Here is a 13,294-nt window from a genome sequence, read left to right as displayed (position 1 = left end):
AGCCTAGAGCTGCAAAATTGCGTATATTTGGCTACTTTAAGATTGCTGCCACATTGCCATTTGCAAGTTATTTTCTTGATTTATTGAGAACAAGTGATTTATTCCATGTTGTAAAAGGAGGTCTCACCTATACCTTTGCTATTATTTAATGAAGTAACTAATGTACAATTTTAACAGGTTAGGTATGGAACATGACGGTCAGGGGAATCGCTGTGCTGATGAAACCAGCATGGGCAGCATAATGGCACCACTGGTACAGGCCGCCTTCCATCGCTATCACTGGTCACGCTGCAGCAAACAGGAGCTGAACAGATACATACAGTATGTGACTTCTCTGTATTCTTTCTTTGATAATAATTCAAATAATACATATACATGTCTGTCTATGATATATATTTAACCATTGCATAGTAAAAAAATAGAAAAGCTATTTTATTGCGATCTGGAACATTTTTGTTTTTCTTTAGTCCATAAAAATGTACTGTCAAATGCCTTAAGCACTATTGTACACCGTTCATCAGCCAATCAGCTTTCAAATATGTATGCCTATCCTATGCCAAATTAGTACTTTACTTGAAAAAGCATAGTAGACATTGGTTTATTGAAAACATGGTATTGCAACAAAACATATGTGTTTCTTATGGCTGTGGCAGTTTGTGTGCAAGCCAGGCATGACTGCTTTGACACCAGGTAAATACACCATATTCCCTTAAGTGTTTTTCACTCTTACTTATTTTGAATCCTGTTTCTTTAATGTTTCTTCATGTTTCTGGTATCTATTGGGTTTAGTTCTTATGACTGCCTGCTGGATGATCCCTTTGAACACAAATGGCCCAAGCTTCCGGAGCTCCCGGGAATAAACTACTCAATGGACGAACAGTGTCGCTTTGATTTCGGCGTGGGATACAAAATGTGCACTGCTGTATGTGTTGCCTTTAATATCAGATTTTCCATGATTAATGTTTTTAGGAAAACTGTCAGTTTACGGTATGAGGGTAACGCAAAGGTTTTTGGGGTTTATCATTGAAGGGCTGTAGGTCTCTAAAGTTAATGGCGGTGATCTCCAAGTAGCTGTTTTACACAATGTAGATGGCTCTTTGCTATACACTATATCTAAAGGGCTCTTGATTGTTCAGTAAAAAGCCATCGCAAGTTTCAATGAAATTATAATGTAAATACAGAAATGACCATGCGTGTGTTGGAAGATGCAGGGTTACAGTATGTGTTAGAGGTTTTGTCTTTGATTGATTACAAATATATTCAGGACAGCAATCATGCTGTGAGTCCTTAGCTTGATTGAAACTAAATTATGGCAGTTGTTGACAAACTTGACAAAGCTCAACAAGCATGGACACAATTACCATGTGCTCCAAGAGGAGGATGTTTATAATATGATTAAACTTCAAGGTGTCAATCTGATGAAACCAGTCATCTGCCAATGTATAATGATGAGGATTATTATTTTTTTCTATTTTTTTTTTAGTTCAGAACATTTCACCCTTGTAAACAGCTTTGGTGCAGTCACCCTGATAATCAGTATTTTTGCAAAACTAAGAAGGGTCCCCCTCTTGATGGGACAGAATGTGCACCAGCAAAGGTGGGTACAATCAAGGACTGTACTATAAATGAAAACTGCAACAATAGACACTTATTAAAATATATGTTGGTAAAATGTATTTGCCAGTGTTTATACTGCATGTAATTTATTTTACTTTTGTGTTTGCTAACTAAGTAGGTAAATATTGGAATTCTCTTGCCCATTGTTCTAGAATTCTAGTTGCAAAGATCTTGTTAGAGCAGCGGGGTACTAACAAGAGAAGTTGGTTTGAAATGAGTTTTAATTAGTTCTAAAAAATCAATTTATAAAACACCACACAGTAGGAACTATACATTTGGTCATAATAGCAGATCCTAATACTGACAAATGTGTCATTTTATTTTACATTTAAAGACAGAAATACACCTAAAAGTCTCATACACACAGTGAGAAATTCTCATTGTGCCACCTTCTTTCTTTGTTTTCAAGGCTGTAATAAGATCTGCCACTCTTTAGATCAATTCATTAAACTCCAGTGTGTCTACAGTGCTGCTAATTCAAGAATTTTCATCAACACCAAAACGAATCACAAAAAATTATTCATTATCGCTGCACTGAAATACTAGCATTTGATTTCTGTATTATGTCTAGTGGTGCTTTAAGGGTCACTGCATATGGAAGACTGCAGACCAGCCGTACAGCCAGGATGGAAACTGGGGCTCCTGGAATAAATTTGGGTCTTGCTCCAGGACCTGTGGTGGAGGAGTACGTTCCCGGAGCAGACAGTGTAACAACCCACCGTAAGTCATGCTAAAACATTCAAACTTGGCTGACAGTTTTATCTCACTGCTCAATTGTTTATCTTATTTAGAGTGTTTCACTTGCTGCTGGCAAGATGCAAACAACACAGCGGCAGCATCTCAGCAGACCAATTGCATGTACTTGATGAGAAAATAATAAGCAATCCTCTGTGTTTGCTTCTTCCCCTGCTCAAACTGTAAGAAAACTATTGTCCTCTTACTCCCTGAATGAATGGAAAAAGCACAATGTGAAAGATGCTGAGTATTGGAAAGCACAATGTGAAAGGTGCTGAGTATTGGAAAGCACAATGTGAAAGGTGCTGAGTATTGGAAAGCACAATGTGAAAGGTGCTGAGTATTGGAAAGCACAATGTGAAAGATGTTGAGTATTGGAAAGCACAATGTGAAAGATGTTGAGTATTGGAAAGCACAATGTGAAAGATGTTGAGTATTGGAAAGCACAATGTGAAAGATGTTGAGTATTGGAAAGCACAATGTGAAAGATGCTGAGTATTGGAAAGCACAATGTGAAAGATGCTGAATATTGGAAAGCATTTTGTCTTTTGTATTGTCTTCATAAATTTATTTCCAGTCCTGCATATGGTGGACGTGACTGCCATGGATCCGCTTTTGAATACCAGATATGCAATACTGAAGAATGCCGTGGCCCATATGAAGATTTCAGAGCACAGCAGTGCTCACAACGAAGCTCCCATTACCACCAGAACAAAAAACATACCTGGCTTCCATACGAACACCCAGATGGTGAGTTTATATATATATATATATATATATATATATATATATATATATATATATATATATATATATAATACAACATGTTTGAATGTATAGAGTTATAAATGTTGTGTTTTTTTTCAACTGAACTGCAACTAAATTTCAATTTAATTAAAAACAATTAAATAATTTTGTGAATCAGTCCTGTTATTAATTATACCTCATTAGGTCACATCAGTCATATGAGATAGGAACAAATGAGATCCTATGTGAACAAGATGGCCTTGTTTCGGTTTCATGCCCCTATAAAAATGTGACCCAGAGACTTGTTTTCAACACACAAGGTGCACTTTTATTATACAAAACAAAAATAAACACACAAAAACCTAGCTCTTCTGAGCACTTAGTACACATGTACAGGTCCCTGACTAACTCGCAGGATGGCTAAGCTGTTTACCTGACATACAAAACATATAAACACTTTTACACAAACGCACATAAACCAAACGTAGGTTTACGTTTTACACAGTATATGCATAGCACACAGTTGGGTTCTTCACACAGCCGCAGCCTTGAGCAGACTGGCTGCTCTCCTTTTGTACTTGGCAGCTGGCCTCAATTTACAATGCCGAGGCCAACTGCCAAAACAATAAAACAATTAACACATAATTAAATCAAACAATACAATTACACAAATTAAACAATTAAATTAAACAAATACAACTAGCTTGGCAGGGAGGCTTTTCACCCTGTCCCTGCCACAAAACAAACATTTTTACACTTGCAGGGCCCTGCCCTGCCACATGTATATACCACTAGAGTTTCAGCATTAAATGTTCTTGGGGCTGGTGTGTTTCAGAGGCCCAGAAGTGTGAGCTGATTTGCCTGTCTAAAGAAACAGGAGATGTGGTGTTCATGAATCAGGTGATCCACGATGGGACACGATGCAGTTACAAAGATCCTTTTAGTGTCTGTGCCCGAGGGGAGTGTATGGTAAGTAGTATAATGACATGGGTGTATATTAAACTGATGTAGATATCAAATCTAAATACACAACATTTTATAAAAGTTTACAACATTAAAAGCATAGTGAAGTGTAAGAAAGCAAGGTGAAGGCATGATAAAGCCCAGAGAGGTACAGCAGAGCATTTTAAATGAAATGATTGTAAATGCAGTGTAACCACAGGAAAACTGCTCAGTTACTGTAAGCAATAATCTTCAGCGTACGTCTGTCTGTAAAAAAAAAAAAAAAAAAAAAAAAAAAAAAAAAATCTGTTATTCTGTGCCTTTTACAATGAAATATACCATGAGCGTATACTGTATAATGAATGCATTCTTTCTGTGATCAGTATGATCCTAAATTAAAAATATATTAGTACAATGTCATTTAAAAAAAAAAAACTTTTAGGTTCGTTCAAGTATGGCATTAAGACTGTTACATTGACTTTTCCAGCATGTGGGATGTGACAAAGAGATTGACTCCTTTAAACAGGAAGATAAGTGTGGCGTGTGCGGTGGGGATAACTCACACTGTCGGACAGTCAAAGGGACATTTGTCAAGACTCCCAAAAGATCAGGTACAAAAGCTGGAAAACTGAATTGTACCCTTTGCATTACCCATGTACTGTAAACTGAACATAAAGTATTTGGCTTTCCTATTAAGATCATGCAACTATTACATTTTGCCATTTCAAACTGCAGAGGGAAGGTGAGTGTAGCTGTAGCAGTATTTTTTTCTGTACAAGCATTCTAATAAAAGCATATTACTTGTACAAGAGTACAAAAAATAATGTTTTTTTGTTTTGTTTTGTTTTGTTTTGTTTTTTACAAATAGTAACAGTCCCTTGGCCCATGTTTTTGTATTAAGGGATTTTCTCAAAAGCTACAATATAGACAATGAGAGTACAGTTCTGGAAAAGCTAGTATTTTGCATTCATATTTTGGATTATGAATTTATTTTTTGAGGGTATACTATTACATTGTTTCATTTATTTTACTTAGCAGGAATGCTGAAAATGTTTGACATACCAGCAGGGGCGAGGCATATTCACATAGAGGAGACTGAGACATCACCGCATGTTATTGGTAAGTGTACTGGGTTGTCATGATCAAAAAGTCACTCTCTTATGGATAATCTGTGAAACCTTTCCTTTGTGTCACTCCACTTTTAAAGGTCATTTTGATGGTGATTGCAGTGGGCTAGTGGTCTAGCAGGAGAGCTGTAACACAGGTGATCTTTTCCTTAGCAAATAGGAATTCTTCTGTAACAGACACTTTACAATATATTTCTGTTATGGAAAGGCAGGAACCACAGTTGATGTCCATGGATTTACTGTTTCAGTAGAACCCTTACATGGAGTGAAGTATAAAGACTGAAACACAGCTTTCAGATCATAACGGGCTTCACTGAGAGGCTTGTCTCAAGAGGCTACAATACCGTTACTGTTTTACATTTAAGCAGTAATACTTGGCATAAGGGAAATTACAAGGCACTGTGTGTGTTAAACTGTAGGAATAGACGCTTCATGTTGTATCAAATCCCTCCAAGCAGTATTTATGGTGCTCAATCTGGCTTTCTTACTTTTTTATGCGTGCATGTCTGTCTCGAATCAGGGCAGGGCCTCCTGAAGGTTGTTAGATTAGTGTAGGTGTTTGTGGCTCTTCTTTCAGCAACACTCACAATACTTCTCTGTAAGGATTGCTCTCTGAGGGAAAATGGCAGAATGCCAAGACTTCCTAAATGGATTTTTCTAAATAAAAACAGTATTAATTCAAAGAAAGATGAGAAGGAACTTTAAGAATTATTGGTAAAAGAACCAGCATGTCAGACAGGGTTTTGCTCTGAGAAATAATTTAGTGGGGAAAGCTACTGTTTGCTTTAAAAGTAGGATAAAAAATAAAATATGCATTACTATACTACCATAATGTCATACACATACACCTAAAGGTAATGAAACGAATAACAAGAACAATAAGAATTCTCTACTTAACAACAAATATAACAATAATGTAAAGTTATATCATGTCTTATACAGTAAGCCCTTTTCACAGGCATTCTTCCTTTTGTTTCTTTGCAGCTGTTAAAAGTCAAGCAACAGGTAATTTCATACTGAATGCAAAAAGCGAGGATTTCCCGACAAAAACATTTATTGACAGTGGTTTGGAGTGGGAGTACACCATTGAAGATGGCAAGGAAACCTTGAAAACTAACGGCCCCCTGCATGAAAGCATTATTGTTTTGGTAAGGATTTCTTTTTTCAAGAAACGAGCAAGTAAAAGACCAACACAACTTTAAATAACTTTAAATATCTGAGTATTTTTAGTATTTGAGACTGGCAAAAAGCTGGTCTTAGAATGTGTAGTCTGTGTGGATGGGGTTAAAATCCCCATCCTTATAAACCTTGTGGGAATGAGGCTGGAGCCTTAATAAGGTAATTACTTGATTAATGGGTAATTAAGGCTTCAGCCGTAGAGAATAAAGAGGCTCACTCCGGTCTCATTAGAGGGTCGAGGAGTAGAGAACGGGAGCGAGGTGGTAAAGAAAAATAATTGAAACGAAACAATTGCTGTACATACTGGCTCAAAGCCAGCATGATACTTGTTTTGTGGTTAGTTATTATTTGTGTGTTTTGTTTTGGCCAGCAAGCTGTTTTGTTTTGATTTGAAGTGTTTTTGCTTTTGTTTAAGTCTTTATTTTATTAAATACGAGCGCAGCAACGCAGTTTTGCCCTGTACATTTTGTGTTTTGGTTTAATTTCCCTGGCCTGACATCACCACTGCAGCCGTCACTGCCACATGGACTTAATAAAGTTTTATATTAGGAAAGTGCGTTCCTTTGTGATTTACACAACTCTTTAACCACATGATATGTTTAAACAGGCAATTCCTCAAGATGATGACTCCAAAATCAGCCTAATGTATAAGTACATTATCCATGAAGATCTACTGCCGGTTATTGGAAACAACAATATCCTTTTGGAAGAGATGGACACATATGAATGGGCCTTGAAGAGCTGGTCACAGTGTTCAAAACCCTGTGGGGGAGGTTGGTTATCATAATTATTAAATCCCCGTCCTTATTTGAATATCTCTGCACCCAGACTGGGTAAATTATACCAGGATATTACATCCTCAACAAAATATATTGCAAGACCAGTAATACCTATGAGATTACACTTTAATCTAAAGAACAGATGTAAAAAAAAGTCAGAAAATGAATTAGTTATTGGACATTATAAGTGTATGTGGTATCTTGTACTTTATTCTTTATATAATGATCACAAACAATAAAACTGGGCCATGCATATTTACAATGTAATTTGAAATGTTGCAGGCATACAGTATACAAAGTATGGCTGTAGGAGAAAGAGTGACAGCAAGATGGTGCACAGAAACTTCTGCGATACCAACAAGAAACCCAAGCCAATCAGAAGACGCTGTAACCTCAATGAATGCAGCCAGCCAACGTAAGTCTTGCCTGGTTAAATATGATTACTAAAAAAAAATATCTAGCACTGTATTCCAAGTAGATAACATTTTGTCTAATGTCTTCATTAGTGGTTTATTTATTTTTTGTCTACAACAGGTCAATCTAAAAATAAATTAAAATAAAGTAAATTGTTCACATGGCCTTTGAGTTTTATGCGTGGCCATGTGTAATTAAAATAGTGCTGGTTTTGATTTACATTTAATGCTTGTGTGATGACTGAGAAAGACAAAGGCACAGATATGATTTTCTTATTATCTTGTATATATATGTAATATATGCAAGACAGTGGGATCAATCCTCAGATGAGTTTGGCTCATCCAGGAGTAAAGGTCATTGATTGACTGGAATCATATTAAATCCTGCAAGGTTAGAACAAATGACCCACAGTAGCTGCTCTTCAAGAAGAGACTTGTTACACACACTTCTGCTTAATTTTGCAGGTGGGTGGCAGAAGACTGGGGCTCTTGTAGCAAGGTATGTGGGAAACTTGGATTCCATTCAAGGGTCGTGCAGTGCCTTCAGTCTCTTCAAAATGGCACTAACAGGACAGTACACACCAAATACTGCACTGGAGAGCGGCCAGAGAGCCGGAGACCCTGTAACCGTTCACCATGTCCAGCACAATGGCGCACAGGAGCCTGGTCTCAGGTGGGTACAGGTCCCTCACTGGTACACCACTTGCCCATTTTGCACATATGAATCTAAATGCAGGTGGTAACTGCAGCCAGTGTGCTTTAGGATGCATATAGACCTCACAGAATGAAGTTGTTGAAGATCAGGGAGATTTACCCAGTGGCATCTTCCATAATCAGAACTGGAAAGCATAGTCAAAGGGCTGTCATCGTCTACTCACTGTTTTGCTGACAGTGAAACAGTAAAGGTATAAAACAGATATTTAGAGATTTAAAATGTTATTTTCAACCAAATATAAAGAGTCAGAGAAGATTATCACATTTTCTTAGTAATTCAGATGAAGGCAAATACATATAATTTGCCATTTGTCTAATTGTTATTGTTATCACTTTTTTTTACATTTCCTTCCCCACATGCAGTGCTCTGTGAGTTGCGGAGAAGGAATTCAGCAACGACAGGTAGTGTGCCGAGCTATGGACAACAGCATTGGCCACTGTGAGGACAGCAAGCCAGAAACTGTACGGATTTGTAAATTAGACCCCTGCCCAGGTAAAGCAAAATGTACATAGTTGATTGGTTGTGAATTGCATTGAATTTAAAATATACCGTATATTTCTATATCTGCGCTAGAAACACAATGATATTCTATCAATATACTAGTATTTGTATTTCTATTAAAGTGTGTTACCACTCTTCCATTAGGTGTGTGTGTGTGTCTGTCTGTGTGGGAGATCCTGAAAATATTCCTGTGTACTCAATAGTAGGATGAATTGGGAGGTGCCCACACTTGAATGAAAGGCATTTAGAGAAGAACACTAGTTATTTTTATGAAAGAAAGTAATTTGAGGTCTTGTGCTAAAAATATTGTGAATCTTTATTACGTTTCCTCTTACACATAAAAATGTAGTTTCTTAAAGGAACAAGTTAAACTTTCATGAAAAATCATTGTGCTCTATGATTTTTTCAATTTTGCAAAATGCACAACAGAAAAACACAGGTTCTCAAATGATTGCAGCCACCCCAAATAGAGAAATTTTGATTAATGTTTTTTTAAGCTGTTTTCAAAAACCTAAATCTGCACATGCTATTGCATTTTTTTGTGTAGGAAAATCCATGTTGCCTTCGCCAAGCACAGAAACTGTTGAACATGTGAGCCCCAGGGTTCAGTGGATATCCCAGTTGGTTCCAGAAAGTCCTGTTAATAAGATCTCCACCAGTAAGTGTTCATTTTTGTGTATGGTATGAAGTAAAATAGATGATTTCAAACTGCACCCCTCTTGCATTGGAATCCTGAATGATCTGAAAGTAGAAGTAATACAGTGAAAAAAATACCTGCCCAAGTTATAGTTTTAAAAATACATTGCATTGTAGCACACATATTGGGGAAATACTGTATCATTTTAATATATATTGTTACTGTTCAAGAGATGAAGGTCTAGAGCAGAGGTGCAGCAATTTAAGACTGTTTGCCACCAATACCATCAATGCATAGCCTTAATCAAGCACTGAATTGCACACAGTTTAAATGGAAAAGACATTCAGAGTGTTTAGTTATTTCCTGGTTTGTTTCATGCACAGATGAGCCATGCCTTGGTGATAAATCCATATTTTGTCAGATGGAAGTCCTAGCCCGCTATTGCTCCATCCCTGGCTACAATAAACTGTGCTGTGAGTCCTGTAATAAGAAGGTAGCTACTACAACACCACTGTCAAACCCTGAGACTTTGGCCATCCAGGCCAGTCCCATGCCTATCCCGGACTCGGTAGTCACACCAACTGCCCAAAACCAACCTCAAGTGACCAACGGAGCTGCTATAACAGTGATGAATACATCAACACCACTTCAAGCCTTGACTGTCAATGCAACAGACCTCAGGGCTGCTGGCACCTCAGTTTTGAGCTCCATGGTTCAGTCTCAGGGTACTGCCAGCAGCTCCACAGCAGTAGACAGTGAAAACCTTGGAAACCTATTTAGACTACCTCCTGGCCAAAAAACAGTGGGGACAAGCACTGTAGGTACACTGGATACCATGGCCTCAAAAAGGCTTGCATTAGACTCCAGTAAGACTTCCCATAGCACTACTAGTACAAGCAGCACTTTAGGGTCCTCAGGTGTGACCAGGTCAAGAAGGGATGATTATGGATCTGAGACAGACTTGACACACCGAACCTCACCCTTAGTTACATGAAGTGTGACTTCATCTGTGAACATGCACATTTAACGTACCTGTTTTGTTTTTTAAACCAGGCACTTTTTTTACCAGTTGCTGCAAGTAAATAATTTCTGTGCGAGTGAATTTTGACCAGCGATGGTTACCTCAAAGTTGACAGAAATTATTCAGTGTTTCACTTACAAGCAGTGTATTACACAACACTCCATGCTTTATGAAGCAAAACAAAAATAATTACTCAGTGGTGCTGTATACAATTTAACGGGCTATACAAGCATGTTTTAGTTTACTAGAAGCATTGCTGATAATTACTTGTTCAGTTAATACACTAGGGGGGACATGTATCAAGCGTTTGACGGTATTAAGGCCATCACACAGAGTTTACGCCAGCCTTAAAATTGCCCTATATGTATCATGACACTTGGCAAGTTAAGGCCATCTTAGTATCGTCAAAATGCGCTCTGCCGCTTGTTAGCCATGCATTTCAAGGCGTGTCAAGCATATAACATGGGCATATTGTAGGTGGGGTTCATTTGTAAATGAAGTCTGCCATATTAAAATTAGTTTTATGAAACTGCAGAACAGCAACGCCAGCCCTAAAAGGGTCCACAAATAAGACCAATTTCAAAATTGGTCTTATTTGGCTGCAAAGAAAAAAGTCAGAAAGCAGCTGATAGGAAAGAGCATTATGGCAGTAGTCATATAGGGGCCTGGAAAATTCACTGTACTTTTAAAAGAAATTCACAAATGACAATAAAAAAAAAAAAATCAAAAGAAACGAATTTCACAGTGTCATGAAACCGACTTGTATTTAAAAAAAAAAATCTATTTACATTATATTCTACTGATACTTAAAATGTGTTATTATTGAGGTAGCCCATTTGGAGGGGAGGTGCTAATTTTCATATTAGTCTGGTAATCTGTGCTACCGGTAACTCATTTTGAGGGTTTAAGAACACCGGTGTAGCAGAATTTTCGCATTTAAATGTGCCAATTTACGCCATGCCTCATGAATTTTTTGACAGTTAATACATTTGGGATGGGGTAAAATTTGTGCCGCGGCAGAGCGATATTTTACACTTCGCCAACTTACCACTGCATCGGTAGATCTTGATACAGGTCCTCCTAGGTTTGTTAACCTAATGCATAAGTACATTGGAACTACTTATTGTACTTACTTTGTGAAACATTAGTGTTTGGAATAAGTGAAATGCATTATTGGATTTGTGGTGATTGAAAAATACATCACCCAGAATAGGGACCTATGTAACCCCTGTCTCTTGGTGCTTACCTGCTATGTACCTCCACCTGGTGCTTCTAAAAGAACATCTGCTAATTAGAGTGTGCTCAAACAATGACTTTAATTTGAAGACTGTGCTGGCTAATAAATGATAGCGATGTATATAGCTCAACATCCAAGCACACACATTGCCTTTTGTCACACGTACAAATACATCATAATTTTATTTCCTAGAATTGCTACGGTCTTTTAACGTATATATGTTCAAGTAATATTGTATATAGTGTAAATTTCAACGTAATATGAAACAATTAACAATAAACTTTGTAGTATAAAGTGTAATGTACTGGGAAGGTGCAGTACATAACGTTAGATAATGTGAGCCTGTAAAATTCGCCATGTGTTGTTGCTTGTTATATTATTTCATTCCTGAGTTACATTTATTAACGTCATAATGTGTTTTGTATAGTTCTTGTATATACATGAATGAGAGCTTTAAATGTTAATATTTATTAAATTTTTAAATTGTAGTAAATGATAAATACATTGAACTTGTTTAAGGAAATCCAATGTGTAACTATGCCATCACAATGGCGATAAAAATTAATATAATAACTGAGCTTCAGAGTGGAAAATGGGGCATTTAATCTCTCTATCTATCTATATACACACACATTTACAGTATTTTACACAAACTGCATTTCAGAGGGAATATTCCTAGCTTTGTTATTTGCTGTTGGAGACTCGTGTTTTGGACATGTCTAGAAAAGAGGACTTGCGTCCTTTTCTGCATGATGGTATGCTTTTTAAATGTGAGCATGTAAGTGAATGCTTGCATACCCTTCCCTCTATAACAACTTTGATGGAATGCAGTAATATGAAGAAAACATGTAAAGAACCTGGACTGTAGACATGAAGCAGAACTAATACTGTTTCCAATGATCTGTTAATTGTCAGATGTGGGACCCATTTCCACAAGGTTTACAACTCTACTAAAACAGTTTTACAAATGCATAATACAGTATGTAAATGCATCCACTACCCAGAATATCAGCAGTTCCAATGACAGTATGTTTAAAGAGTAAGTAGTAGGGTTCTGTAAAATGTAATGTCACACATCCCCACATGTTGCTACAACTGTTTATATAACATACTTGTGATTTTTCTTTTCACTGTTAACATCCAGACAACTTTTCACACATAACTTTAAAGTCTGTTTCAAAGCTCTTTTCAAAACAGCTGCTCCAGTGCACTGATAGTGTAAGGAGCATTGCCCACATTGTCAAACAGGTAACACAGCACAATAACAATCCATGATGTGGTACGGAACAGAAAAGCCAGAGCACTCGTTATTTAATTTTTTTTCTTACAGTGATTTAGAGGACAGATCTCAAACCCCAGCCCAGTGCACTAGAGCAACAATTTTGAAAAGTGCGTTAAAACAAATAAAGTTATGTGTAAAAGGTTGTCAGGGTGTTAATAAAAATACAAATTACAGATACATTATTTAAACAGTTATAGCAACACGCGGGGACGTACAACGTTACATTTTTCGGAACCTGCTACTTATTCTTTAATGTATTGTTTTTAATATACTGGTTAATATGAAAGCCCTTTATATCTTCTTGTGACCCCAGTTGTTTGGAATCCCCCCTTTTTTTTTTTTTTGCAAGACGATATTTTCTT

At 37.0% G+C, this 13,294-nt stretch overlaps 1 protein-coding gene across 7 annotated transcripts in view; it reads left to right on the top strand.

The window, feature by feature from the left end:
* Nucleotides 1–12,755, top strand: part of LOC121322252 (A disintegrin and metalloproteinase with thrombospondin motifs 3-like) — a 59,095-nt gene extending 46,340 nt beyond the window's left edge. For 4 of the 7 annotated variants that reach the window (XM_041261942.1, XM_041261938.1, XM_041261937.1 and 1 more), the window contains 15 exons: nt 178–321; nt 790–922; nt 1,484–1,597; nt 2,189–2,337; nt 2,930–3,102; nt 3,935–4,068; nt 4,529–4,652; nt 5,077–5,160; nt 6,153–6,316; nt 6,955–7,120; nt 7,409–7,541; nt 8,005–8,212; nt 8,617–8,746; nt 9,303–9,413; nt 9,776–12,755. In XM_041261942.1, the coding sequence (XP_041117876.1) occupies nt 178–321; nt 790–922; nt 1,484–1,597; nt 2,189–2,337; nt 2,930–3,102; nt 3,935–4,068; nt 4,529–4,652; nt 5,077–5,160; nt 6,153–6,316; nt 6,955–7,120; nt 7,409–7,541; nt 8,005–8,212; nt 8,617–8,746; nt 9,303–9,413; nt 9,776–10,386 (2,578 nt within the window). In that variant the 3' untranslated portion in view covers nt 10,387–12,755. The remainder of the gene's footprint in view (nt 1–177; nt 322–789; nt 923–1,483; nt 1,598–2,188; nt 2,338–2,929; nt 3,103–3,934; nt 4,069–4,528; nt 4,653–5,076; nt 5,161–6,152; nt 6,317–6,954; nt 7,121–7,408; nt 7,542–8,004; nt 8,213–8,616; nt 8,747–9,302; nt 9,414–9,775) is intronic. The other 3 variants (XM_041261941.1, XM_041261940.1, XM_041261936.1) reach the window with 1 other exon arrangement.
* The last annotated feature ends 539 nt before the right edge of the window (nt 12,756–13,294 follow it).

Source organism: Polyodon spathula, chromosome 10, assembly GCF_017654505.1.
Source record: "Polyodon spathula isolate WHYD16114869_AA chromosome 10, ASM1765450v1, whole genome shotgun sequence".
Taxonomy (NCBI): Eukaryota; Metazoa; Chordata; class Actinopteri; order Acipenseriformes; family Polyodontidae; genus Polyodon; species Polyodon spathula.
Note: the sequence above shows the minus strand (reverse complement) of the source record. Positions and strands in the feature narration are given on the sequence as shown.